We start from the raw sequence: 26,287 nt of genomic DNA, 5'->3' as shown, positions 1-26,287 counted from the left end.
TTTGCCTCCTCCTTCCTCTGTACGAAGGGAACAGTAGCTTTGCCCTGCACTGCAAGGGGCTGTGAAGGGAGCTGCCTCCCTTCAAGAACACTTAGCACTGCAGATGGCTGTTAGGAGACAGATTGCTTGGACCATCTACAGCCTGGGCTAGCAGGGACCTCACAGATCACTGCACTGAGCTCCTAGTGCCAAAGATACCATGTCTGATCAGGCCTGTCATGCACAGGTCTGGCTCTTGCTGCTCCTAAAATGTTGTTTATGCACATAGCATCACTTGGCTAAAAATTAACTTGGTGTTTATCCTACCATCATAGCTAGTGATTCCTATGCCTTACTTTATCAGATGAGAGAGTGCTGTACTTTTCATCCCTGAGTCTCACTAGATTGACCATGCTCCCATCTACCTTGCCGTAGGAGGAACTTCTTGAAGTCCACAGGGTTGTGAAAGAGGCAGAGAGTTAAAGATGAGAGCGGACTAAGGGCCATGGCTGTGTCTTGCACAGAGGACTAAATGCTGCATAGATGGGTGCCAGTTTAAATACATTGTTCATTTCTTGCTTGCTTCCTATCTCCAGTTTACCTGAAGCTTCTCTGTGGTTCATCAAGAGTGCTTACACATTCAATGCATGTAACATCTGGGACCCATCTTCCTTTTGCACTGACACATCTACTGTATGTAACATCTGGGACCCATCTTCCCTGCTGTGCGGCTGTATCTACTGTATGTAACATCTGGGACCCATTGTCCATCTTCTCTATTGAGTCGTCACTAGGGAAATGCAGCATGCCCTGGATACTTATGTGTATAAGCGAGTGAGTTAGGGTTCATGAGTCCCCATAATAAAGGTCAATGGAAAACACATTGGAACTTACTATACGACCCATATGCAAGAGTGTGTGTGTGCGAATCATGGATGTGAGATGTGATTATTATTTCTTTAGTGTCTACAATGTTCTAGGCACTGGGAGGGCAGTCAAGATAGCATGTGCTTCTTCCTGAAAGGTATTACAGCCTGAGATGGGAACTGACAGTGCATATGAGGGGGGCATGAAGATGGAATTATGTTTCTGTGTTTGTAGAGTCTCTTTTGAGGGATCTTTGCTTATTGAAAGGTGGGTACTGCAGCCATTGCAGTGTGGGCAGAGAAAGGTAGCAACGATATAGACAGACAAGTGACCACGAGTTTCAGCTTGGTGTGAATGATCTCTTGAATGTTCACACAAACGGAGCTCCTGGTTGCCACGCTGGATTGCTAGCAGTCAATACAGAAAGGTTTGGGGGTGACTACAGAACGTGATGGGCATAGCCATGTAGGTATAACCTCTGCCAAGCTGCTAGAAAAATACAGTTCAAGCCACCCAACCTATGCTGTGACCTCTTCACTTGGGAGCACAACTGGTGAATCCTGGAGGTGCTGGGGCCTGCCAAGAGTGTCACTCATCATCACCCCCTTCCAAGTGGTGCCAACCACAAGCTCGGTGAATGGGAAAATTAGAAAGTGAAGTCTCAAGAGAGGAATTGACTCAGGGGATCATCATGAACATGATGGTGCAACTCAAGATCACTGCGGGCTGAAGAGCCTACTCTCTACACATTCCAGGAAAGAATTTCAAAAGCTGTAAAGACATGAAATTGCTGCTTTTTACACACGGTGTACAAAGGAAAGGCCTCTGATGCAGTCAGGGGCAGAGTTTCTATATCTGCTGACACCATTCTTGGGAGGAGATAGCAATTTATGCAGACACCTATTTTTCTGTATTATTTGCCAGTTCTGCCACACAATAAAATAAGTTGGAGTGACTGAAGTTCGCTAAACTTTTAGCTGTCAGTCTGATAAACAACATGACAGTCTCATCTTCCTGGGAGATGAATCCAGGGGTCCTTCACAGCATGGACACTCGGAAGCATGAGCCATATGGACATTTCCCTTATAGAAAGTTCACAACATCTCATTGCTCAAAGCCAGGGAGTAATGGATGAAGGACAAATGGAGGCAGGGATTTATTGGGTCACTGCTAAAGAGAACTGTTCCTTGAGGATGATATATTCAACAGCTTGTGTGTGGTCTCTAAATCTTCCTCTCAAAAAAAGCTATTGAGGTCATTGTAGTGGGATAACCACATTGCATTTCATGCTATTTTACTCCTAAGCAGAAAAGGCTCTAATCTGACCAGCTGAGTTCCTCCCACTGACAGGAAAAAACCATGTCTGTGATGTACCCAGTACCCATGTCAGAAGCCTTTCGCATTTCTGACTTGCCCTCAGAACAATGGTTATAAATTAAAATCCCTCCAGCTCTGGAGTGCAGAGAAATTCCTTTCTGGTTAATGGGTAAGCTGCTCCTTGCACTTGTATTTTTGAGCAAGACAATCTCCTCTGGTACATTTTTCTGAGGGCTACACAAGTGTGTGCTGGATCCTGTGCACGGGGCCATGGGGGAGGAGAGATGCTCAGCTCTGCTTTGGTACCCATGCTCTGATGATGTGTGTTAGCTTGGTGATCTATTTTTGCCAGATAAAAGTGGGGGGTGGGGAGAGGGGCATTTTTTTGCTCTCCAGGGATAGGAAAAACACATCTCACCCAACTTTATTCACACAGAACTTGAAACCAATTATAGGGTCTTTCCATAGCCAGAAGAGAAAACCAGAGTCCTCTAGAGAGTGATTCATCGCCCCAGACAGGGCTCTGAGATAACAGGGATGATTCACCCTCTGGAGATGCTGATCATTTTCTACTGCTGACTAGCTGAGATGAGTAATATCTAGACGGCTATGGTCAGAGGAGACAAATCCACCTGGTCTGCCCGAGGGAGACGTGGGCACAGCAGAAGCTCACCTGAAGGGAAGGAAGGTTGTGTAGCATGGCCATGGAGGATGACTCAGAAGAATTTGATTACCTTCCTGGTGGTATCTTAGGATCCCCCACCATGAGGGAAGGATCTAGCACTCCAGTCATAGCAGAGGCACGAAGATACCAGCCTCCCGGTCCCAGCCACTCGACTTCCCAACTACAAACCTCGCCCGGGCTGCTCTGTTGTAATGCCAAATGCCAGCGTGGCTGATCCCGCTGCTGTTCTTTGAGGGCTGCAAAGGGGAGGTGGTGAAACTGCTTGTTGGGTCCTACCAAGAACACAGTTTTTGCCCCTATAAAAGAGGATGATGCATTTTCTGCCAAGTGGGTTTGCCAATGGCTGTTGAAAATGTATTATTGCTTATCCCTGCTGTAAAAATGCTAGTGCTCCTCAAAGATACTAGGGAACACTCTTTAAACAATATGGGGAGACAAGCTGAATGGCAGAGGAAGCTGCTGGAATAAGAAATAAGGTCCAGCCACACACTTTGTTTCCCAGTCTGGGATACTCTTGAACCCAGACCAGGGATTTGGATCAGGTCAGTGTAAGCAGAGGAACAACTCCGAAATCTGAATCTTGAACTAGATTTGTATTTTAATGCAACTTTTTCTCCTCAAACCTGGTCTGATATTGCCAAGCTATTGCTGCCAGTCCTGGTGACAAGCACAGATCTGCAGTGACAGCTCGGGCTGATCACGCACTGGGTGAAGTGGAGAAAAGAGTGAGCAAGCAACAGGTTGGATGACAGCCTGTGGTAGACAGAACCAGAAAAATCTTGTCTGCTCAAAGTCTATGCCAAAAAGCAGTAACTCCTCTGAATTTGGCTTATCATTCCTGAACGAAATTACGAGATGTGCCCATAGAGGAGGAGAGCCCCAGTCGCTTCCAGGGACATCAGCCCACCTGAAGCCAAAGAAAGAAAACACAACTGTAGCATTTCCTCACTATCTGTGCACTGGCTCAACTACACAAGCTACAGGGGCCACCTTGCCATTTTCAGGTGAATCTCAGATTGTGCACACTACACCTGGGAGGAAGGATCATGGCACATGGAGCCAGAGAAGCTCCTGCTTCCATACAGTCAGCGGGGGATACTAACAGCAGCCAAACTTCAGCAAGGACTCACCACACCATGGCTACAGCACTGCATGAAAGTTACCTGCAGTACGTCCAGATGTGTGGCATGCCCGACTGTAGTGTTCACCTGGATGTAGTAGACATCTGCTCTTGGCCCCTCCTAGACTTGTTTCTTTGTAGAAATACCATTAAACACTTAAAATGCCAAAATGGAGACCAGACTTCTGAAAACAAGAATGGGAACAAAACTCCACTGACTTAGCTGTGCTCCTCTCCAGAGCTGCCTGCTGAGAAGAGGTGCCTCAGGGAAAAGAGGGGATTTCAGAGATGGAGCAGGAAGGTTTTGGGCAGCAAGTGTCTTCTGGAGTGGAAGGAACTTCTTTAGCATGCTGCCTGCACTGTAACACTTGTTCTGGGTTCTCTTTCCTGCCACAGGCATGGTTTCTGCTTCAAAGCGGCCTATAACAGGTGAAATTCAAGGTTCTGTGCTCTCAGCAGCAGCAGTCACCAAGAAAGTACTTGCAGTTGATTTGTTTCGGTTTATCTTCAGATTCACCGTTAAGAACTACCTCGCTGCTCTTCCCTGACCTCTCTTTTATTGTGCTCCAGAAAGACCCCGTAGCCAATAAATCATGTTACAGGACTGTGGTGGTCTTGCCACAAGACAACTTCTATGCCAACAGATAGTAAGTCACTGCTATGTTATGCTGACTTTATAGATTTCTGTTTTTTCCACAGCTTTTATCCTCTAAACACCCAATGGAAACAACACCTTTCTTAAACCTTACTGCATCACATGTGATTTATAGAGAAGAATATTGCTGTTAACAGCAAACTGTCAAATCTCAAATAGATCAAAGAAGTGAAACGAGGAATGAATTGACTGAGCTCTTCAGGCCATGCTGCTTCCAAAGTAATTTTTTTCTTCCTTCTGTCATAAGAATTTATATGCTTGTGAGAATCTGATCAGGTGGGAAGAGCTTTCCTCCTTTGTCTACATCAAAGTCCACATGTCCTCAAATTGCTATAAGTCATTCTTTGCATTTTAATCTCTGGCCATATGTATAAGAATAATGATCTGCCTTGAGGGACAAGGGATGAAGTAGTCTTTATTGCATTTCCATAAGACTCCACAAGTTTCCTGCTAAAGATATCAGAGAAGTGAACCAATGGGTTGGAGGAACTGGATTATTTTAGTTAGAGGTAAAATTAACCTGTATGCAGGGAGTGTACGTGTCAGGCTTATTTAGCGCTAAGAGATTATGAGTCAAGTAAAGCTGGAGTGAAATCAGAATATAATGGGAAATGATATTTATAGAAAACATGAAAATGCATGCAATGTTTTTAAGAAGAATGTATATGACACAGTTTGTCCTCCAGGTTGCATCCCATCAGCTTATGAAGGTATCAAATCCTTCTGCAGGACAGATGAAAAGAGGACATGACTGCTGTCATATAAGCACCTGAAATGGGAAGGTGATGTTAGCAGGACCAGTGTTGATGGGACTGGAGTCCTCCTCAGGGAGCCTGTGGCTGACCTCAGCTGGGAACAACAGATTTGTGGCAGAGTGGCAAGTGAACCCTGCAAATATTCCAGAGGGATGCAGTGAACAAAGACTGTGAGGGAGAAAGGAGAACCAAGATGAGAGCAAGGACAGCATCCCAGGGACCGGGACCTATTGCGCTGTTGCCCACCACCTGTGTATGGTTGCAGTGGTGATGGCTAACTGTGTACTGGGTGCATTAGCCACCAGGTAGCAGGAAATGGTTTGCTCTAGGTGACTGACACATGCTGACATGGAGGGAAGGTCTCTTGCTTATCTACAGTTGCTTCCCTGACATGCTGCACACAGGAGGAGTCGCCAAGAGACAGAAGACAGACGGAGACACAGTCACAGTTTTTTTTTCCTGGGCCCCTTTGCTTTAACAAACATGCCATCAAGCCCAACAGCAGGAGAGTCACTCCTTTTGGGATACAGTGCTAACGAACTGCCCACAAGGACTGAAGCCAGTGTTTCCTAGCATTATGGTGCATCTTGCCTGGGACACAAGAGAAAACTCAAAGTACATTGTGGAAAGGAGGCAAGAAGAACCCGACCTCATGGTGCAGGATCACTCCTCATGAGGGGAAGTGCTGCTGTGGCTACTGGGGAAAGGGAACAACGCAGGGCAGGGAGTGGGGCATGACTGAGAGACAGGAGCGATTGATGGCAGAGGAAAAGGTGAATGCAATGGGGAGGTTTGTCGAAAAGTGGCCGGGAACCATTCTTCTAGTCTCATGTGCCACAGTTGGTTTCTGTCCTTGCAAATGCAAGGGTGAAGTGGGGTATGGGTTCAGTGTGCTGGAGGCTGCTGGGGCAGCAACATCTGTGGGGAAATCCCACCATCAAGGCTGGTCCAAGGCCCTGACTGTTGCTGATCACTTGGACCAGGCAGAAATATCTGAAAATTACTTTATTGGACTGAATGGGATTTGCAGACCTTTAGCCGAGACACCAGACTTCTAGTTTCCTCTTTTCCCAGATTTTAGTATTGATAGACTATGATTTACATGCTCTCTCTCCTCTGGAGCAGGGTTACCAAGTGTTTAGATATTTCTGGACAAATCCCTGCACATGCAGGACAGGGGATGAGCTAGAGCTGTGGTAAACTCCCTGATTCAAATGTCATGCTCCAGGTACCAAGGACTTAATGAGGACATCAAGTTTGATACACAGGTGGGTATGACAGGTAGGAGTCATCTCAGCTATACTCAGGTGTCTCCTTTTGAGCTGTGTGCTCCTCTCCTGCTGTGAATGGAGAGAACCAGGCACCACTTTGAGTGATCCCTCTCCAAAGGCAGGTGCCTGCTTCCAGGAGATCGTTTTCTTCCCCAGTGCATCTACTTCTCTCTCTTGACTAAAGGGTGCTGCTCAGACACATGGAAATGAGCTCAGCTGGCGACTCCCACACTGCTGGTGTCCCACCGGGGGGTTAGATGACATTACATGTCATCTCCATGCCAGCTATGTCTGTGCTCTTGGGGTCTGGGGTCTACATGAAGTCACGTGCAGCCACAAGTCTTTGTGGCAGGAGAAATGAGCTGCCATGGGGCAGGAGATAAATGAGTGGATAACTTCATCCAGCAGGGAGAAATGTGACTCTGGAAGCTTTGTGCCTATGCTGCTGTGTCTTACTGGGTCAGAAAACCTGCTGCTACTAGGGAGGCCCAAAGTCTTTCGAAATCCCAGTAATTAGCTATTAGTGCAGTATCTCCCCAGTCTGGAGGAGGAAACCCCAAGGAAATGCACAGAGCTCTGGGATTCATGGCCATAGGCTACAAATCAGATTACCATGCTGAAAGCACAGGCTGGTACAGTGGTAACTTTGGGAAAGCTGCACTGGGCCACTTAGAAATCTTATCCTTCTGGAGCCCCTGGCCTCAAAGCCAGGTGGAGAGAAGGTGTGGTGACTGTCCTGAGGCCACCATGTAGCCACCCATAATGGAAAAGCTCTGACACTCTTCTGGCTGGCACTAATTCCCTCTTCCCCCTCCAAATTCCTGTAGGCAATACCCACCCAGATAAGCCAGACACACGCTAAGCACCTTCCCAAAGTGCTGATCTACGAGAAACTCCAGAAAGAGCCAGGCATTCTCATCACTTTCCATAAGTATTTGAAAAAGAAAAAAACCAAGAGTTTATCTTGATCTCTTAATCCATCAGGTTTCTTTTCTCTTTGCTTTCTCTACCCCTGCAAGCCTGGTAATTATAATTTATAGCACCTGCTCACTTTGAAATACCTTGGACTCCTTTTGCCTGGCAGAGGAACAGACACAGTGCCCATCTGCTTTAGGTAAGTGCTCACAAACCACAAAGTCGTTAATTAGACTGACACACGACTCTTCCAGAATACACATGGTATGTTGTTACTGCACCTATAAACCACTGGTAACCAGATACTCTGCCAGGGGATCACAACTGGATCAGAGCATTACGTAAAGCCTTGGCACCCCTTTGCAGGGCTCAGAGCATTGCCATGAGGTGTGCGTGTTCTCTCTAATCCTCCCCACTGGGCTTCCCAACATGCTTCCCAGATAAAGCAAGCCTGCTGGGAAGCAGCTCCCTCACACTTGGTAGGAGGCTCAGTCTCCAGAGCTTTGTATTCTCTTATTTTGAAATCCAAATTCCTCTTTGCATTCATCTAGTGATCCCTGCCAAGGTCTCCTTCCTGACAGCCTGGGCTCCAGGCAGTGATGCCTCCACATCCTGTAGCTGACAGGGAGCAGGGCAGGTCTGGTTCTGGCCCCACGGGCATGGCTGCAGCTTCAGAGAACCTGCGATGAGGGGTGTTTGTAAGGACAGGTGTGTCTGATGTGGATGGGGGTATTTGGGTGGATTTGACACTTGCCTCCTCAGGTTGGCTGGCACCCATGGGGCAAAGTGAATCATGAACACTTCTGGTCGGGAAGTGCTGAACCCCTGTAGTGGGTTCACTCCTCCCCTCCTCTGGAGGAGGAGTTGCCCAGACCACGTGAAGTCCCTGACGGGTGATACTCGCTGATACGCAGTAAGCCAACCTGAAGCAGCCAAGCTTTGGGTCAGCACATGAAGTGATGGGGAATGGGTGTCCTAGACCTAGGAATGCTCATGGCACAGAGTTATGTTGAATGACTGGAAACCTCCACCTGGTTTGCCAGTCTTCCCAATACCTGTTTTAGAGTTTGCAGGAGGAAGCCCTGTTAGCGTTTTTGAAATATTATTTGCCAAAACTCAGGACTGCATCTTCTTTGGTTAGAAAATGTATGGGGGGATCACACAGGGCAATGGGAACAACTTTTTGGAGAGCATCCACAGGGGAATGTCCTGACCCTCCCATCTCACCTAAACTTGCCTGAATCTAAAGTCAGTTTTGTTGGCATGCTGTCTGTCCTGTGACGGACTGGAGTTTCAGTAACTTAGGTTCCCTGAGAGCCCGTATGCATCATCTAGGCTAGTTAAAATTAGTGCCCTCCTATTGCTGGTTCCTGCACCACAACATGTCTTTTGTGGGTGACACTACACCTGCCATGGAAAATCCTGTGCACCTGAAGCTCATGGGTTGGCAGCTTTGAGAAGGCTCCTTGCATGAAGGCAGGTCCTCACCTTGGCCAAATCAGAAGGGAAGAGCAGGGGGAGGCCCACAGGGGGAGAGCAGTGTAAGCATGGTCTTTGTGACACCTGGCCAGTGTTTCTTCTCCCTTATTTCTGGTCTTCTAGAGATGGATCTGAGAGCAGGACCCAGGCCATGTTAACAGAGAGCTGCTGCTTCCTCTCCCTGGAGGTGGAGTCCTTTGTTCAGGCTGCCACAAAAAAAGCTGTGTGGGAAGGCACGCAGGGGGCATGTGCAATGCAAGAGGGCTCCAACATGGAACAAGCTTTCCTGGGGACAAGGTACTCCGGAGAGTTGGATTCATGCTCTGACTGTGCCATGGACTCTCTGATCATTCTGGGCAGGAGACTCCTACTTCCCTGTGCATTATTCCCCGATAAAAAGGAGGAATAACTTTCCTTCTGCTCTCTGAGCGACCATGTTTATTGGAGTTTCTTTCTGCCTGGACTTTCCTCTCCTTGAACAAGTACATACAAGTTGATCTCCTGCCGTTAAAGACTCCCAAACTTGCTGCAAACTTCCTAGCTGGTACCATGGCCTCACAGCATGCATCTTGCAGTACCTGAGACGTGTCTGGCTGCCTGCACTGTCCGGCACTCTCAGCCAGCAAGCAGAGGCACTTCAGGACAGATCTGAACATGCCTCATGGCTGGGACCGCAGCTTGGACCTCAGCAGTGCAGCAAAGGGACCCAGCAGTTCAATTCCAAGTGCTATCAAGGCTTGGGTGCATTTGTCCTATCTCAGTGACTATCCTCTCTGAATGCTCAAAGGCAAGACAGCTGCCACCTTTGGAGACAACTGGAGTTTATTAAATCATTATTTTTTGCTTTCCTATCTCGGAGACTCCACTGACACATTAGGTTTTTGCTGCATTTCAGCTCTAACTTGGTGCTGCGCAGGCAGTAAATACCAACCTCTCTCTGTCCCACAGTGGCTAGAAGCATCCCCTTCTGTCCCCCTTGTTTGGCCACCTCCTCTCTTGAATTGCCTGGTAAGTCCTGCTGCTAGAGCCATGCTCAGGACAATTGTTCTCAGCTTCCGTTTAGTTTGGCTGCTTCTGTTGTAAACCTGAGAAAAGTCTTCTGTATGCAGAAGTCTGTCTATTTTTCCTCTCCTATGTCATCTTGTCCATACGAGATACATAGTTTCCCTTAAAATCCTGCCTAAATCCCAGAGTGACGAACGTGGCCATCAAATGCAAATATCTGAAAGAGCAAGAAAATAACCAGCACACAAACCCTTTCTGTCCAGTACAGCTGTCTGTTCCATGCCACTCCTGTTGGCTCCCATTTTCACCCCCCTTTTCAGCTGTTCTGCCTGCTTAGCAAGTGTTGCCAACTTCCAAAGCAGATAGTTAATATTCCACGAAGTCCCATGGAAGTCCAGTAACTCATGGACTGTCATGATGTGCCATAAAGCCATTTCCCCTTCGGAATGGAAAAAAATAGTCTCTGGGCAACACGAATACACTGGGTCTCAGATAGCCTGACCAGTAATGCTCGGAAATCATGCTGTGGGTGACCTATGGGTGTTCCAGGCTGGCTAATTTTTTGGCAACGAATACACAAGAGTCTCATAAACTTGTGGAAAATGACTCAGATATTTGAAAAAGAGGAAAAAAAATCTCTTTAACACAGACCTGTACTGGAAGCTCTTGGCCTAAGGTTAGTGACTACATTTGGAGAAGTCATGGCAGCCCCAGTGAAAACCAAGCAGAGCATCTTGGCTCTGTATCTGCCTTAAGACATAGTGACTGTCCACACTGTGCCACTCCTGTTTTTCAAATCAGGTCTCATTTATCTTTATGAAACATTTCCCTGTTGGAATAGAGAGAGAAAGAAAAGGTGGCTACAGAAGAGCATCTCTAAACATGAGCTAGAAGGAGAACTGCAAGACTCTGCAAGCACTGGCTTCTCCCTTGTGGGAGCAGCACAGGATGGAGACCCAGCAGGTCATGCTTTCACCCGTGTGAGACGCAGCAGTGGTACAATCTCACAACACACACTGTGTGTCTTCAGAAATGTCCCCATCCACCCAGAGCAGGGCTATGCCTCACAGCCATGCTAGGCTTAGTTACCAGACATGGTTCTCGGGCCTTCACCGTGCCCAAGGGTTCTCTGTTGTACAGTTTCTGTATAAAGAGGAGAAAGTGCAAATCATCATCTTTTTCTGAATGTGCCCTCCACCCTTTCAAGGTAGAGACACAGACAGGGCTTGGTGCAGTGCTAACATGGGGCAGAGCTGGCTCACGCCTGTTGTCTTGGAGAATAACTATCTGCGGAGAACAACTATCGTGGAGAATACACCTCCTGTACTCTCCACACCGAGGGCAGGTTTCACTGCAGCCTGTTGGTGATCTGCAATCAGGGTCTTTCTGAGAGACACCTTCTGCCCATCCTTTAACCAGGTGGCTCGGACAGGGAAGAGGTCTGCATCTGAAACTTTTTCTTCCAGGGACTGCCCCTCTGGTTTGAAAATTTGGACCCAGCCTTAGGGGCATAGCATGGAAAAATGACTGTAGGGAACCTGACAGATCTCTTATGGCTTTATCCTGAATTCCTGTAAGCACAGAAAGAACAGGCTGGGTGAGGTGCGTTCACTGATGTGAGACCTACAGAAGATACTACTGCTTTGCTGCTTGCTTTTTGTTACAGAAACCTCTCTCCTGGAGCTTTTCATCTTTCACACAGTCTGTCGCAAATACTTTCTCTCCTGGTGACTGGTGGTTATACACGCCGATCGTGCCATTGCAGAGTCTCAAATGAGGCATGGAAACTCCTTATGTGGGGCGTGGAGCCAGGACACCTGGGTCCTGCTCCTGACTGTGCTGTTGCCCTAGGGAAGATCACTCTGCCTTCCCATGCTCATGTCATTCTTGCCAGTGCAGAGCAAGAACTGACAGTGAGTGAACTGTCTGGAAATCACTTCTGAGTGTGCAGCTAGAGATGACTATGTGCAGGGGTTATTATCCTAATGGGGAAAGATCCACAGCATCTTGCTCCACAGTCTGCTGTGTGTACCAGTTCCCACTAATTTGCTGCCTGTGGCTTAGCTAATCCCTTTCCAGTTTCTCTCATCAGGTGCAATGTGATGAAGAAGATCCAGCCCAACAGCATCAGGTCCCACCTTCCCGAGCTGGCAAGCAGGATACCTGTCTGGCTCAGGGGGAGAGGTGTTGCCAACAGCAGATCTGCCACAAGGAATTGTGCTGTTTTCCCAATGCACATCTCTTACTTTCTGATACTCTCTGCTGGTTCTCAAAGCTGGGCCTCCTAAAAAGGCTGTTTAATTAAATACTCATCTGTGTAAGGGTGGTCCAGAAGCCCTAGGCAGTCTGTGGCCATGAGAACATGTATCCAGGCTCCCTCAGCTGGAGGGGCACTTTAAGCTCCATCCCATGAAATGCTTATTTTCCCAGCAGGAGCCTTCCTTTGAACTTATTTACTCTCACTGTGCCTGGTGGCTGGCAGATAAGCTGTGGGTCTGGCTGCTGTAGTAGGGAGCATTGGATGGAGCAGTCCTGCAGGTCAGAAGTCATTGCTCCCCCTCCCGCCCCAAACCCAGGTCTTTTCAGATCTAACAGGTTTTTTCTTTTTTTAAGAAAGAGACAAGAATGGAGGCCACTGTCTTGGTCCCTCCTGTGCACAGTTTGTGTCAGGGACAGGAATTTGGGTCTGATGAGAGGCTGGGAAGGGAAACTGGACCTCAGAGGTGGATCTGGGGAGGGCTCAGAAGAGGTGGCCCTGGCTCAGGAGGATGAGGGCAGATATCCTAAAACAGATGGTGAGGAGAGAAGGAGTGATGGAGTCCAGAGGGACCGGGCACACCTGCTTGTGCACTGCTGGGAAGGAAGACCTGGCTGAACTACCAGGGGTAAGGGGCCAAGGGGAGCTTTGAGAGGGGAATAACAGTCCAGACAGGTTGGTCCAAAGGGCCAAGGCTGCTGGAAGGCAGGAGGTCCCTGCTCAGTCACCTTGGACCCTGGGTGGGAGCCTGCTGGCTGGGGTAACTTGCTTTGGGGGCAAATGGGGCATAACTGTCTACAGCAACCTCTCCTGCCCCTGCTGCTATGTCTCTTGAAGCCAGTCTTAATATGACAGGCAGACATGCCTTGATACTCAGCCCTCTGATTTTACGCCAAGCTTAGTCTCCCTCAGGTTGTGTGAAGCAGCTTATTTCTTCCTAAAATTTGTTCTTCAGTTTCTGCAGGAAGAACATAAGATCCCAGCTGGCCTGAGCTCTCCCTTCTCACCCAACTTTGGAGATACCTGGGGGGGGGGGCGCTACGCTGGACAAGGTGGCCTTGAAATGCACTAAGAGCAGGTACCTCTGTGTTGATTCAAGATAAGCCATCCTCCCACCCTGAGCCTTAAATGAAGCCTAAACGTGCTATGAGCAGCTTCTTGGAGCTTTTCACATTTCTTGTGTGCCATGTGGTATCTCGGTGGGGGCTGTTGGCTGAGGGGGTGGAGCGTATGGACCTCTCAGCACTAGCCAAGGTGGCATCCACCAGCGGTGTGTGCCCCAGGCCAGATGGCCCAAGCAGCAGTGGTGCCTGCAGGCAGTAGAACTTTCAGAAGCAAAGGTTGGGTCTATCCAGCCATGGGCTCTGGTGGCACTGGTTGTCACACACTTTCATGGGCATAGGAGAGACAGGCTGAGGAGGGAAAGGGGTGTTCCTGGGGCAGCCCCATTGCAGTGACTTTCCACATCATGTTTCCCTTCAAGGGGAAGTCACTTGGAAAACAATCTAATCTCCTAATCCCCGGAGTGGGGGGTCTTGACTCTGGCACTGGTGGTGATGTCAACACATTTTAATAACAGCCACAACCACGTGCCAATGATCTTTCAGCAACAAATGTTTCAAATCTCTCCTGGCAGAAAAAACATTCATATCCTGCACAGCCAACACCCCCATTGCAAATTAATATTTAAATTCATATTTACAGAAACTCCTACTTGGTGCTGGGAGGGCCACACATGGAGAACTGTGCCCAGTTTTGGGCTGCCCAGTGTAAGAAGGATGAAGAGGAACCAGACAGCTGACAACCGAGTCAGAGTTCGAGAGCACTTGCCCCGCAAGTAGAGGTGGAAGGAGCTGGGTTGGTTTCACCTAGCAGAGGAGAAGCTAAAAGGAGATCTGCTAGAGACCCACAACTAAAGATGATGGAGCCAAGCTTTTCTGCATGGTTCTAAGTGATCAGACAAAGAGTAATGACCACAAATTGCGCTCCAGGAGTTTTAGGTTGAACTTGAGGAAAAGCTTCTTCCCCAGGAGGGACAGCCCCAGGCCAGGTCACCATCAAGGGAGGAATCTCCATGCTTGGAGGGTTCCAAGGCCTGGATAGACAAAGCTGCAACTGCTCCGCCTAGTATTGGTGGTAGTCGTGGTCCAAGCAGGAGGCTGGCCTGGAGACCCCCAGAAAGCGCTTCCAGCAAACAATTCTATGATAAAAAGACAGAGTAAGACTAGGACTGAAGTTAAGGATTAGGGTTAAGGTTAGTTTTTCAGTGGTTCAGCCCAATTCAGAATGCTCTTACAAGCCTCGGCAGTGCTGCTTATGCCAGCTGGGCGATTCCCAAACAGACCTGCCCTAAATTCAGTGGCACTACCAAGATCCAGTTGCACATGTGTCCCTACCCAGGAAAACTGCAAATATTTCAGTGCTGTGTGATTTTTAATGAACATAGTAGCACAAACCTGCTGTGGATATAGTTACTTTAAAGGAAAAGCAGCATCACAGCCTCAGCTTCTTCTCATGGCTGAATCACTAAAAGTGTTTTAAAGCATTTCTACCCTGACGTAATTACCCTCTATCTGGGTAAAACAGTGCAACTCGCAGGTTGAGGGACCAGAGTGTCCTCTGTGCTCTCTGTCAGGTCCCTACCTGACTGTGGTCCACAGTAGAGAGGACAGAGCCCCTTCTGGGTGGATATTTTCCAGTATTCCTTGAAATATGCATTGGCACTGGTGGCCTTTTCATCACGATGCACACATGGGGAGCTGTAATTTCAACATCCTTTACCAAGACAGTGTTCCTTCCATGAAAACCGCCCTCCCCTCCCTTCTATGCTAAGTGACAGTAATCTTTGCTTTAATTGGAAAAGAAAAGGAAGAAGGGACAGAACATCCTTGACAAAGGAATTAATGACTCAAATGCTGGGAAGCCCGGAGCCCCCAAGGGACTGTGCAGCTCACAGCATTGATTTTTAATGACTTACAGAGATTGGAGGTTTGGAAGATCTCTCAGTGCCTCTGCAGGGATGCGACTCAGCTGATTGTTCTGCAACATCCTATAATTAGAAAAAAGAAAACTTTGTTAAAAAAAAATAGCCTGACACAAAATGGAGGACGTTGCTGCTTGTTTCTGAAGCTATCCTGGACTCTTGGAAAGCAGAATGTTGGTCACTCAGGGCTCTTAAGCAAGCTTGCAGGCTGCAGGCAGGTGATCTGCAGTCCAGGCTGGCCCAGGAGCCTGCAGCAGAGGGTCCCAGGGGTGAGTTTGGTGCTGCAATGGGAGATCCACTGGGAGGGTGTGACTGTAAAGGGGCCTCTCCACTGCACACGCGCATCTGTTAGTCCAGAGTAAATCCAGTGCTTTCAGCTGAGTTGTCCCGTATTTATACTTGTGTAAGACATCCTTCTCCCAGTGTGTGTCAATGGTGGTTACCTCTGCAGGGTCTATGGAAACTAGCCTGTGGGCAGGTTTCTTATTCATCTTGTGAGACAGCTGCAAACACAATGGATGAGGAGCCGCTCCATAGCTGTTTGCTAAGGGGCTTTGCAGCATCGGCACAACTTGCAGCAATAACTGGAGCTGTTGTGGAAAAAACCCAAATCAGCCTAGGGGCTTCAGAGAGAGCAGGTGACTGGAGCTGTTGGGCTGAACGTGCAGGACCCAGGAGGACTTCTCAGAAATGGAAGTGAGCATAGGGCATGGAGAAGGGCATGGACAGTGAGGTAACTACGCAAGTGACTGGGGAGGAGGAGACACTGGGTGGCAGTGGGTGGGTGCCTGACTGGCTCTAGTGATTCAGGCAGGGTCAGAACTGGACCCCAGGGGGTATTTCTGACCTGGCCAGCTGCTATCTTCTCTCACTGACCTCCTGGAGCACCATGCATGTGAGTTTACTGGTTTTATCACCTCTGCATCTCTCGACAGGCTAAGTTTTTGACTCTGGATGAGCCTCTGTCCTGAACCTACTTATTCCTTCCAGAATTGGGACATCATGGGCACATGCTCCTCTGGATAAGAAAGACATCCCAGTGTGGTCGCTGAACTGGGGAAAGTGCCTAAAGAAAGGAATGTTTTACATGTCTGAGGTTTCTGTTTCCAAAACCTTCACAGAGTGGTTGGAGATGACATGAAAAGGGAAATGGTGCTTAGGGGGCTGCCGGTGTCAAAGGGACAGAGCATGGCCTTAGTAGTGAGGGGCAGCCCAAAGAGTACTGATGTAAGCAAGAAACTTTCCCATTGCTGAAACTGCTGGCTTTACTGCAGAGGATTCGGAGGTCTGTCATAAAAGGAAAGTTGGAAAAAGACAATTATAGAGACAATCTTTAAAAAAAGGAAGCTATAGGCCACACAACTCTTCAATTTCTGAAAGAAAATGAGGACTTACCATTAAATTACTTTTATGCACACAGAAGAAGAAGCAGGGAAGCAAGCAACTGTCAGTAGGGGCTAATGAAAAATGGATTGTACCAAAGCAAACTATTTTTTTTGTATACAGAGTAAAAGGCCATGAGAATGGACAGAAAAGCATAGACATTATCTACCATGACTTTAGCTTTACTTTAGAAAGATGTTCAATGCTGTTCTTAGCAGGAGAGGAGACAAATTTGATGTGTTACAAAAAGGCAGCAGAGAGGCCATACTCAAATTAATAAATGGTTCCCGCTCAAATGAAGAACATGTTTAAGGGTGCATAACGTCTCTCCTGGAGCTGACATTCAGTGTTATTGCTAAGGACACAGATGATGTCTAGGAGGGGAAGACTGCTACCTCTGCTGACACCACAGGGCTGCACGAGGCACCTTGCACCTACAAGAAGGGGCGCAGAGCTCGGCTAATGCGAGCGAGGGGCTGGGAAATACAGGGTACTGCACGTAGACCAAGAGAAAGGCTCCATGGATGGACAGGGAGAACCGGCTGCACAAATACATCTGGGCATAGCCTTGCAGCCCTGCCAAAATTGCCTGCAGTTGGTGGGGATCCCAGGATCCCAAGGTAAAATGGACTTGCTCTTGGGAGAGGGCAGACATCCTGTGGGGGTGGCAACATGGGGCTGTGAGGAGCAGGACATCATCGGTGATCCTTCTGCACCTCTTGATGCTGCGCAGGCTTTGGCCGGGCCACGCTGTACCATCTGGGACCTGCCCTGCAGGACTTGGGGCAGCAGGAGAGCAGCCAGAGGACAATGGGGAGATGGATGAGGAGATGCCAGATTATCACCTGTGAGGAAACTAGAATAGAAATTGCAAGGGTGGTAGAAGAATGTAATTGGGATAACTTGGACTAGAAGGGAAAAGGCTCAGGAGGCAGCGTGGGAATATCAGGCACGGAGGTGTGCAGGGTGCTCACACACCACTCCTCACTGGTGGGCAGGGCAGGGCTGGGCATGTTTGAAGTGGCTCCCTCTGCCCATGCCCTCCTTCTGTATCTCCTGCGCAAAGCTGGTCCACGGGCAGCACAAATGGCCCCAAGTGTCCTGGTGCACGCAAGGGGCCATCCGAGCCTTAGGCACTCTGGCAGTCTCAGATCCCTGCTCCATTGACTCCTAATTTTCCTCTAATCACCCTGTTCAACCCCCCTGCCATTCTCAAAATGCTTCCCCTGTTCACCTTCCTGGGTGATCTTCTCACCACCTGCTCTGCATGGACAGGGGATCAAGTGCAGGGACCATGGAGCACCACGACCTTCCTCGATGCTGCACCCAGAGCCAGTTCCCGCAGGGTGCGTGCTGCAAGGCTGGTGGGACCCCTCCGAGAGAAGTGTCACCCAGAAAGGGACATGGGGCTGGTGTGTGCTGTGCCCTGGCAAGTCCATAATCATCGGCCCTGGTTCTCCTTCCACGCTTGTGAAAGGGGACTGTAAGCCCCAGTGATCAATCCCACGGGTATTCTCTGCAGCCCGCTGGGATGGGGAAGCTCATCCAGGCAGACAGCTGTCACGCAAGGACCAATACAACTTCTGGGGCTCCTGGTGCTACATGTGGGTTTGTTTCTGCAGCCGAGGTGTGCTGAGGAGATAGGATGCTGGGTCCTGCAGCCCAGTGACGAAGTAGAACAATTCAGGTCTGTTACAAATAAAGAAGATGCACAGCTGAATGCAGAGTGACACAGGGTGGGGCTTTAGGAAGTGCTGTTGGGGTTTTGGTGGGACACCCATTGGATCTCAGTGGCTCTATAAAATCTGGGCTCAGGGTTCAGAGATGATCACTGGGAGTATCTGGAGTCAATATTAAAGCAAAACCCATTGTCATACTACTGTTGGATCCTGCTGCCTCCCATCTATTACAAGTCCCTTCTCCAACCAGTAACACAGAGAGAATTTCCAGACCACCATCAGCATGGTCTGGTTCCAAAACAAAGCCATTTGGGCACAAACAAACAGTATTTAAGGACGATGCATCAGAGACCTGTGAAACCACTGGAGTGCTGGACAGTGCTATTTTTCACAACAGCAGGGCAGCTAGAGAAGTTTTCAGACGCCAGGGCTAGGACAAGAAGCAGTGCTTCTTCACATGGCACGTAATTACCTCCAATAACTCATCATCAGAGAATGATACAGAGAGGCCAAAAATAGTTCCAAACAGGGTTAGACAATTTTCTAGGGACGGGGCCACACTGTTATTAAACAAGAAGTTCTTCATTCAGCCTCAAGCTTAGGAAAGCCCCAGCTCTGCTTACTGGGAGCTCAGGTTTGAGCAGGAAAAGACATGCTGCATCTACCACTGGATGTTCCAGGATGGCTTTTCTTACAGTCTGGTACTAAGGACAACCCCCGTCAGGCCACTGATCATTGCAGTCAATCCTTACATGCCATGTTAAACCATTCTTGCATATTTTTTTTTTCATAAAAGGCTCTTTCAACAACAACATATAGCATGATTTTGGCAAAAGGTCAAATAATCGTACCAAATCCTGGGGGATAATGTCAAGGAGGTCCCTACACGCTACCAGGAGCACATCTCCTCACTGTGGCATCTGGTTTCTGGGCTGCTCTCTGCTGGGGTCCCCCGGCACCACTACAAAAGGATGATGGCAAAAAGGTTCAGAGGAGAGCAGGGCACATGGAGAGCTGGGACAGGGTCACAGGGTCCCTCTCTGTCTAAGTGGTGACATTTCCTCTTTTGGGATGCTGATCTTGTATAAGATGGAGGAGGACAATGCTGTAGCTCACTGAGCAGAGCACCCGCAGCAGGAGTTCTGGGCTGCAGGCCAGCTCCAAGGATGGCCAATACGTTCTGCATTAAGGGGGTCACTGCATGACTTATGTCATGAGGGAACAACTCTGCAAACCAGTCATCTCCTGACTTCATGTCCCTGAATGCCCTGTCCCCTCCCTGCATTCATGCTCGCCCAGGAAAGGAAGCTGTGTTCCAGGGTGCGTGCATGGAGGATGGTGCAGGGATCTGCATCAGGATCCTAGGTATCCCGCAGGGTGACCAACCGAGGCACAGACACAGTCTGTGAACCTGGACCTCAGTCCACAGGAACACAGCAACCCTGTGATCCCAGATCACACCGGCCTCAGCCTTTCTCCATCAGCATCTGTCTCTGTTCCTGCCTCTCCATCAGCTCCTGGCTCCAATTGAAACAAAATTCCTGGACTTCATTAGCTTTCCTACTGCAAGCTGCTGCTTCATGGCAGCCTGGAGACAACCTTAGTCAGAGCTTGACTTCTTGCGCCCATGGAGCAATCTCACCACCTACCCAGCCCTATGGCCACCCTGGTTGGTGCAGTTTCTCAATTGCTGAGTGCAATTTTCTGTCCTCAAGCAGCTGTATCAATGAGTAAAGTCCTACAGGACTGTGCTGGTCGATGAGCCACTATCAAATGCAGCACCAGGCCTTCTGGACAAGCTGAGGACATGGATGAACATGACAAGCAAAGACCATTCAGGCCAGCAAGTGCTCAAAACCAGGTCTGGATAGTGCACTGTCACTATGGGTTGGCACTGTTCAGGTGACCATCCTGGAGCTTGCAGGCACTGGCAGACATGGACACACAACCTGTTTTCCACAGCAGTCTGACTGGGGCCAGCATAAATCACAACTCTTCAGAGGTCATTTTTTATTTTCAGAAGTAGGATGGTTTGTTGGCAGAGACCATGCCTGAATGACCAGAAAAATGCTGGGATCAGGTCCCATCACACCAGGATCCTTGCATAAGACAGTCTCAACAGACTTACAGCCCTCAGAGGTACAGGCCTGTGCATGATAAAATGTCCCCATCTTGGGAGGCTGAAGTGACTCAGCCAGCACAGTCAAAGGGCTGTTATTGCTTGAGGCAACTGTGCCTGGAGCCCATGCACGGGGATTAAAGACATTCCAACCTCTTCACGTTCCTCTTCCCTCCCCATGGGAGCGTCTCTTGGATGTGCCACACCATTCCCTTTGTCTCAAACCCATTTCTGTTCTGCACAGGCTTTGGGTTGTCAAAGATGTAGTGTCTGTCTGGGGTATCCTGACGTGTCCCAAGCCACCTGCAAACCTGCCATCTTGGGGCAGTATGGTTTTTTTGGTGATGTTTTTTGATGTGTGTTCACAAGCCAGGCTAGTCAGTGCCTGTCCTGGACCACATGAGATGCTGCGATTGCAGCTTGTGGGGGGAAGAGAAGGGACCATTGGGGGTGGCCATTGGGTAGGGTCCATCCAGCCAGGAGATGTGGCATCTGCAGAGCAAGGCCACCCTTGTCAGGCTCATTCCAGCCTACCTGTTGATGGAGACCAGCCGTGGGCAGCACTGGGGCAGTGTGTGGGTGGGAGTGGCTGCAGGCAGCACTGGGTCAACACACTTGTGCAGGCAGGTGCTGGGCAGCACTCATGCCACTGTCTGTGCAGGCAGGCTGCGGGCAGCGCTGGGTCTGCAGGCTCACACAGACTGGTTGAGGCTTGTTGAGGAACGGAGCAGTGGGGTGGGCCACCCCAGCTGGCTGCTGTGGGTGCAGGGTCTGCAGCCAAGAGGATGCACGCAGGCATTTTGCCCTCCGCTTTTTGGGGTGAGGCAGGCTCAGGTTGTGGTTGTACTTGGAGTCTTTCCCTGTGGAGTTTGGTGTGGGATTCCTTCTTGGCTAGTAAGTGCTGCTGCTGCTGTAGCATGTTCAGCCAGGAAAGTAAGAGGCCTGGCAATCCTGCTTGTGCAGCAGAGCATTTGATGAGGGATACATGTACAAGAGTGGGATGTGGTGTGAAGCCATGGCAGCACATGGATGCTTCCTGGCTAATGGAGCTTCAGCTAGGGTACTTGGAGGTGAGGGGCACCCAGGCAGCTCATGAGGAGGTCTGGAAGGATGGGGAAGTTCCCAGTTTTCCAGAGACTCTGATTAAGCAGCATATTCTGCCACCCTGGAAAGCTCCAAGGCTGGGAGAGCATGGACTAAGGAGTTAATTTTGCAAGGGAAGGACCTTGGCAGAGGAGACAAACCAGCCTATGGAGCTGGTTTCTAATGATCCCAGCACTGAAGCATGGACCCAGGAGCATCAGCCTCTGTGGGGAGGGTGTGGGTTGGCCATGCTGCAGAGCAGAGCCCCTGGGAGAGGTGCACTTGCAAAGTCTCTTTGCAGAGGGATGTACCCACCAGCTGAGAAGACCTCAGAGCACCAACTACTGCTGCTGAGCATCCATTGCTGTCAGTCTGCACTCATCTGAGGGGAGCCCAAGAGCTGCATCTCACTTTGCCTTTGGTTGGGGGCTGGCTCAAGGCTCAGTCCATGAAAATTTCAGCCTATGTCCCTGTGTCACGATGTTTTGTTGGTAGTGGGGCAGCCTGGCTCTTCAATTGCTCTCTTCCAAGTCTCCACACACCTGCTTCCCCGGGTGTACCCCTGCATGGATTCTTCACAGGCCTATCTTCATGGCCAGTTTCCAGGTGGTTTTTGTGCAGTGAAGCAGCCGGAGGAGGCAGAGCCAAGAATCTGTTCCTGCCTCCAGTAGCTCTGGGATTCACTCCGAGGGCAGGGAGAGGACCATCTGCACAGGCAGGTTTGTAGAGGAATTCCCAGGGTGTTTCCCATCCTTTTTTAAACATAAACTAATTCTCTGGAAAGACTGGGAAAGCACCAGGCCCCTTGACAGCCCAAGATGCATGTGAGAGTTTACTTGTGGACATGCACATGACTGCAATTAGCTCTAAGGCCCTATAAATGGTGAAAATTGCTACCATCCCCAGCTACCAGCCTGTCTCCTCAGGGGACACCTCTGTCACCACAGGCAAGATCTCTGTTCCTGGTGTGAATCAGCTCCTGAATACCTACAGGCGTCAGCTGGGCATGTTTGGGGCAGCCGTTCCCAACTCCAGCCATGCCTGTCGTCTGTCAAACCTCAGCCAACCTGTGACACAACATCCACGTCTGTAGACACAATCTGTCCTGAATATCCCTGGTGCCATCTGCTCCAAAACCTGGTAGTCCTGTCTTCAGATATGGAGAATATGTATTTGCCTCCAAGCAGATCCTTGTCCTTAAAGGTTTATGTCCATCCTCATTCACCTGTAATTCAGGTTAAGTAACCTCCGTTGACTCGTTCCTTTAGTTTATCACCAGACCCCTGATCCTTCTCACTGTTTTTAAATAAAGCATTTTGGTTTTCTACTTTACTGGGCTGCAGGACCCAGCATCCTATCTCCTCAGCACACCTCGGCTGCAGAAACAAACCCACATGTAGCACCAGGAGCCCCAGAAGTTGTATTGGTCCTTGCGTGACAGCTGTCTGCCTGGATGAGCTTCCCCATCCCAGCGGGCTGCAGAGAATACCCGTGAGATTGATCACTGGGGCTTACAGTCCCCTTTCACAAGCGTGGAAGGAGAACCAGGGCCGATGATTATGGACTTGCCAGGGCACAGCACACACCAGCCCCATGTCCCTTTCTGGGTGACACTTCTCTCGGAGGGGTCCCACCAGCCTTGCAGCACGCACCCTGCGGGAACTGGCTCTGGGTGCAGCATCGAGGAAGGTCGTGGTGCTCCATGGTCCCTGCACTTGATCCCCTGTCCATGCAGAGCAGGTGGTGAGAAGATCACCCAGGAAGGTGAACAGGGGAAGCATTTTGAGAATGGCAGGGGGGTTGAACAGGGTGATTAGAGGAAAATTAGGAGTCAATGGAGCAGGGATCTGAGACTGCCAGAGTGCCTAAGGCTCGGATGGCCCCTTGCGTGCACCAGGACACTTGGGGCCATTTGTGCTGCCCGTGGACCAGCTTTGCGCAGGAGATACAGAAGGAGGGCATGGGCAGAGGGAGCCACTTCAAACATGCCCAGCCCTGCCCTGCCCACCAGTGAGGAGTGGTGTGTGAGCACCCTGCACACCTCCGTGCCTGATATTCCCACGCTGCCTCCTGAGCCTTTTCCCTTCTAGTCCAAGTTATCCCAATTACATTCTTCTACCACCCTTGCAATTTCTATTCTAGTTTCCTCACAGGTGATAATCTGGCATCTCCTCATCCATCTCCCCATTGTCCTCTGGCTGCTCTCCTGCTGCCCCAAGTCCTGCAGGGCAGGTCCCAGATGGTACAGCGTGGCCCGGCCAAAGCCTGCGCAGCATCAAGAGGTGCAGGAACATCACAGCTGATGTCTGGTGTAGGTTGGTATCCAGCCCAGCAGCTTGTCTCTGAGCCTTTGCTGGCTGTCAGAGCCCAGCACCCACAGGGAAGCTCAGTGCGCCTGCAAGGTGACTTGCACCTCCCCGCCCTCGACTCCTCTTCTCTCTTGATGTTCGACACAGCTGGAATGGTTAAGTACAAACTCGATGCTTTGCCTATATCTAAAGTGAGGAGACAGGACTTTCCTCCCTTTTCCTGTCTTTTAATACCTGACATCCCAGCATTCCTCTGATCTTTCCTGCCTCATGGTTCTTCAAATCCCCTCTCCAGATACCTCCTTCATGATCTGTGTTTTTTTGGTGGAGATTAAAGTGCAGAGAAAAGCATATGACTGTGAGAGTGGTTATACTGGTCCTAAGGGAGGAAGGAGCTTATCTGGATGGGGAGCAGTGCAGCGAGCAGCTCGTGTCACCATGAAACGCAGTGCTCTGCACAGTGTAGCTTCATGGCAGCATAGGACATGGACATAACTGGGGCCAAACTGATGTTCCCCAGTAACCCGACGCACTGTATGCTACATGAGGCACACCAGTTTACACCAATTTACAGCTGGTTACACTCCCCCATATTGGTGTCGTGTCCATAGTATCCATAATGACAGTATCCTATAAATCACTGCAGTTCCCCATTAGCCCCAAATGGCTCCTACAGTCTTCTGGGTTGAAGCTGTTCTCAGTTTCAAAGTGCCAGGTCACATGGATTTTTGGTCACTCCCAGGGTGCAAGGAGCAGGGTGAGCCAGCCCCACGGTCTCTCTCCAGGCTCTGCTCTCCATCCCTGACCACAACCGGACTCTGAGACAGAGAAATAAATGAGGGTGAATGACTGCTGTTCCTGGAGGATGCAGGGACCTGCAACTGCATCTACCAGTGACCTCACTCCCGTGGAGCCCATGGTATCATTACAGAAATCAATCAGAGCATCTCCTGTAGCAAGAGCACATGACAGGCCCACAAACCCCTGCAAACCTGGCAAGAAAAGAATCAGAGGCTTTGGAAAGTGAAATGCTGCCAGTGGAATGAGGGCTGGCAGTGCCCTGCTTTTAGGAAGCAGGAATTTGCTTAAATAAGAGGCCCATGGCAGGGTCTGGGTGGGCATCTGTCACTATGAGCATCAACCTTTCCTTTCCCGGCCTTGCAGCTGGGCTAGTCCTCTGCCTACCTCCGTGGGAAAGGTCGGGGGGCTTAGAGTAAATTTAGGGCAGCCCCGCATCCAGAAGGGTTGGTAGAACAGCCCAGGTGCCACCCTGTGGGCACAGCCTGGCTGAGAGCAGGGCAGGTTGTCCTGAAGCATGAGGACACCAACTTCAGCTCTCACAAGACAGCCTGGAGCAAGCTTCTCCATGCAACCATTTCCCAGCTGGAAATGCTCTGATCCTTCAAGCCTCTCCTTACAATGGGGTCACTCATGAACGTGTCCCTCCTGGTGCTGCCCCATGGTGGAGCACATGGGGTGTCCGTAAGCCTGTCTGCACACGGGTGGCAGGGCGAGAGAGTACGCTCCTCTCTTTCTGCCATCCACAGGGAGCTGTGCTGGCTCCGGAAGGGAGGCATCTCTCTCGTACTCTGCATCAGTAGTTACCTGGGCCTGACACAAATAGAAATTGATCAAAAGCGGCTTTAAAAGCTCCTGCGTTCCCGGAGTAGAAAGTTCCTCTTGTTGAAATTGGGTGGGAGAGCTGTGGTTTTTCCTCAGTTCCTTTGATTTGTTGCCTAATGCAGGGGATGGATAAATCTCTAAGCCCTGAGATTTAGGGCAGGATTCATACTTTACATCTTCAGAAGACGTAGTAAACAGCCCTGTACTCTCTAATCCTGGGAGCAGGTTTGTACCTGCTCGCTCTGTATAAACTGGACCGGCTACAACAATTTCACATTGCGGCTGAGTTCAAAACATCCCCTTGGGGATGAAATGTTTATTGCAGGAGATTTTTAAGATGGTTACTGAAAGGAAGAAAGGGACTCCCACCTCAATACCCCGCACAGACCCTCCTGGACTGTCACACAAATGCAGAAAGCAGCGTGACTGCACGAGCAGTGAGGCAGCCTGGCCCGTAGGAAAAAATGCAATGGAGAGGGACTTGCTGGTAACCTTTGTCACTCGGCCCTTCCCCACTGGACAGGCAGAGGTGGGTGGCCTGCCCACAATGACAAGAAGCCAGGGCTGGCAGTTCCCAGGCATGGCCTGACGTCTGCAGTGCTCCTGGACCCAGATGCACGTGTCCCCATCACCTCTGTGGGCAGGCTAGGCTCAGGCTGAAGTCAGACTATCCAAGGATCCCACCCTTCCCCAGGGCAGGTCACTCCAGAGCCTTGCAGCAGCCTCCTGGGCCATGCAGAAGCTTGCAGCAAGGGCAGGCTGGTTGCAAAGAGGCAGCTGAGCTGGGTAGAGCGTGGGAGCTT

At 49.8% G+C, this 26,287-nt stretch overlaps 1 protein-coding gene across 1 annotated transcript in view; it reads right to left on the bottom strand.

Annotated features, from left to right (window-relative positions):
• The window catches only part of LGR6 (leucine rich repeat containing G protein-coupled receptor 6), a 149,553-nt gene that overhangs the window by 59,288 nt on the left and 63,978 nt on the right, over nt 1–26,287 (bottom strand). The window contains exon 4 of the mRNA XM_009463305.2: nt 15,283–15,354. Coding sequence (XP_009461580.2) covers nt 15,283–15,354 — 72 coding nt within the window. The remainder of the gene's footprint in view (nt 1–15,282; nt 15,355–26,287) is intronic.

Source organism: Nipponia nippon, unplaced genomic scaffold, assembly GCF_047370975.1.
Source record: "Nipponia nippon isolate SJK-2023a ecotype South Korea unplaced genomic scaffold, ASM4737097v1 scaffold_25, whole genome shotgun sequence".
Taxonomy (NCBI): Eukaryota; Metazoa; Chordata; class Aves; order Pelecaniformes; family Threskiornithidae; genus Nipponia; species Nipponia nippon.
This window is presented reverse-complemented; position numbering and strand designations above follow the sequence as displayed.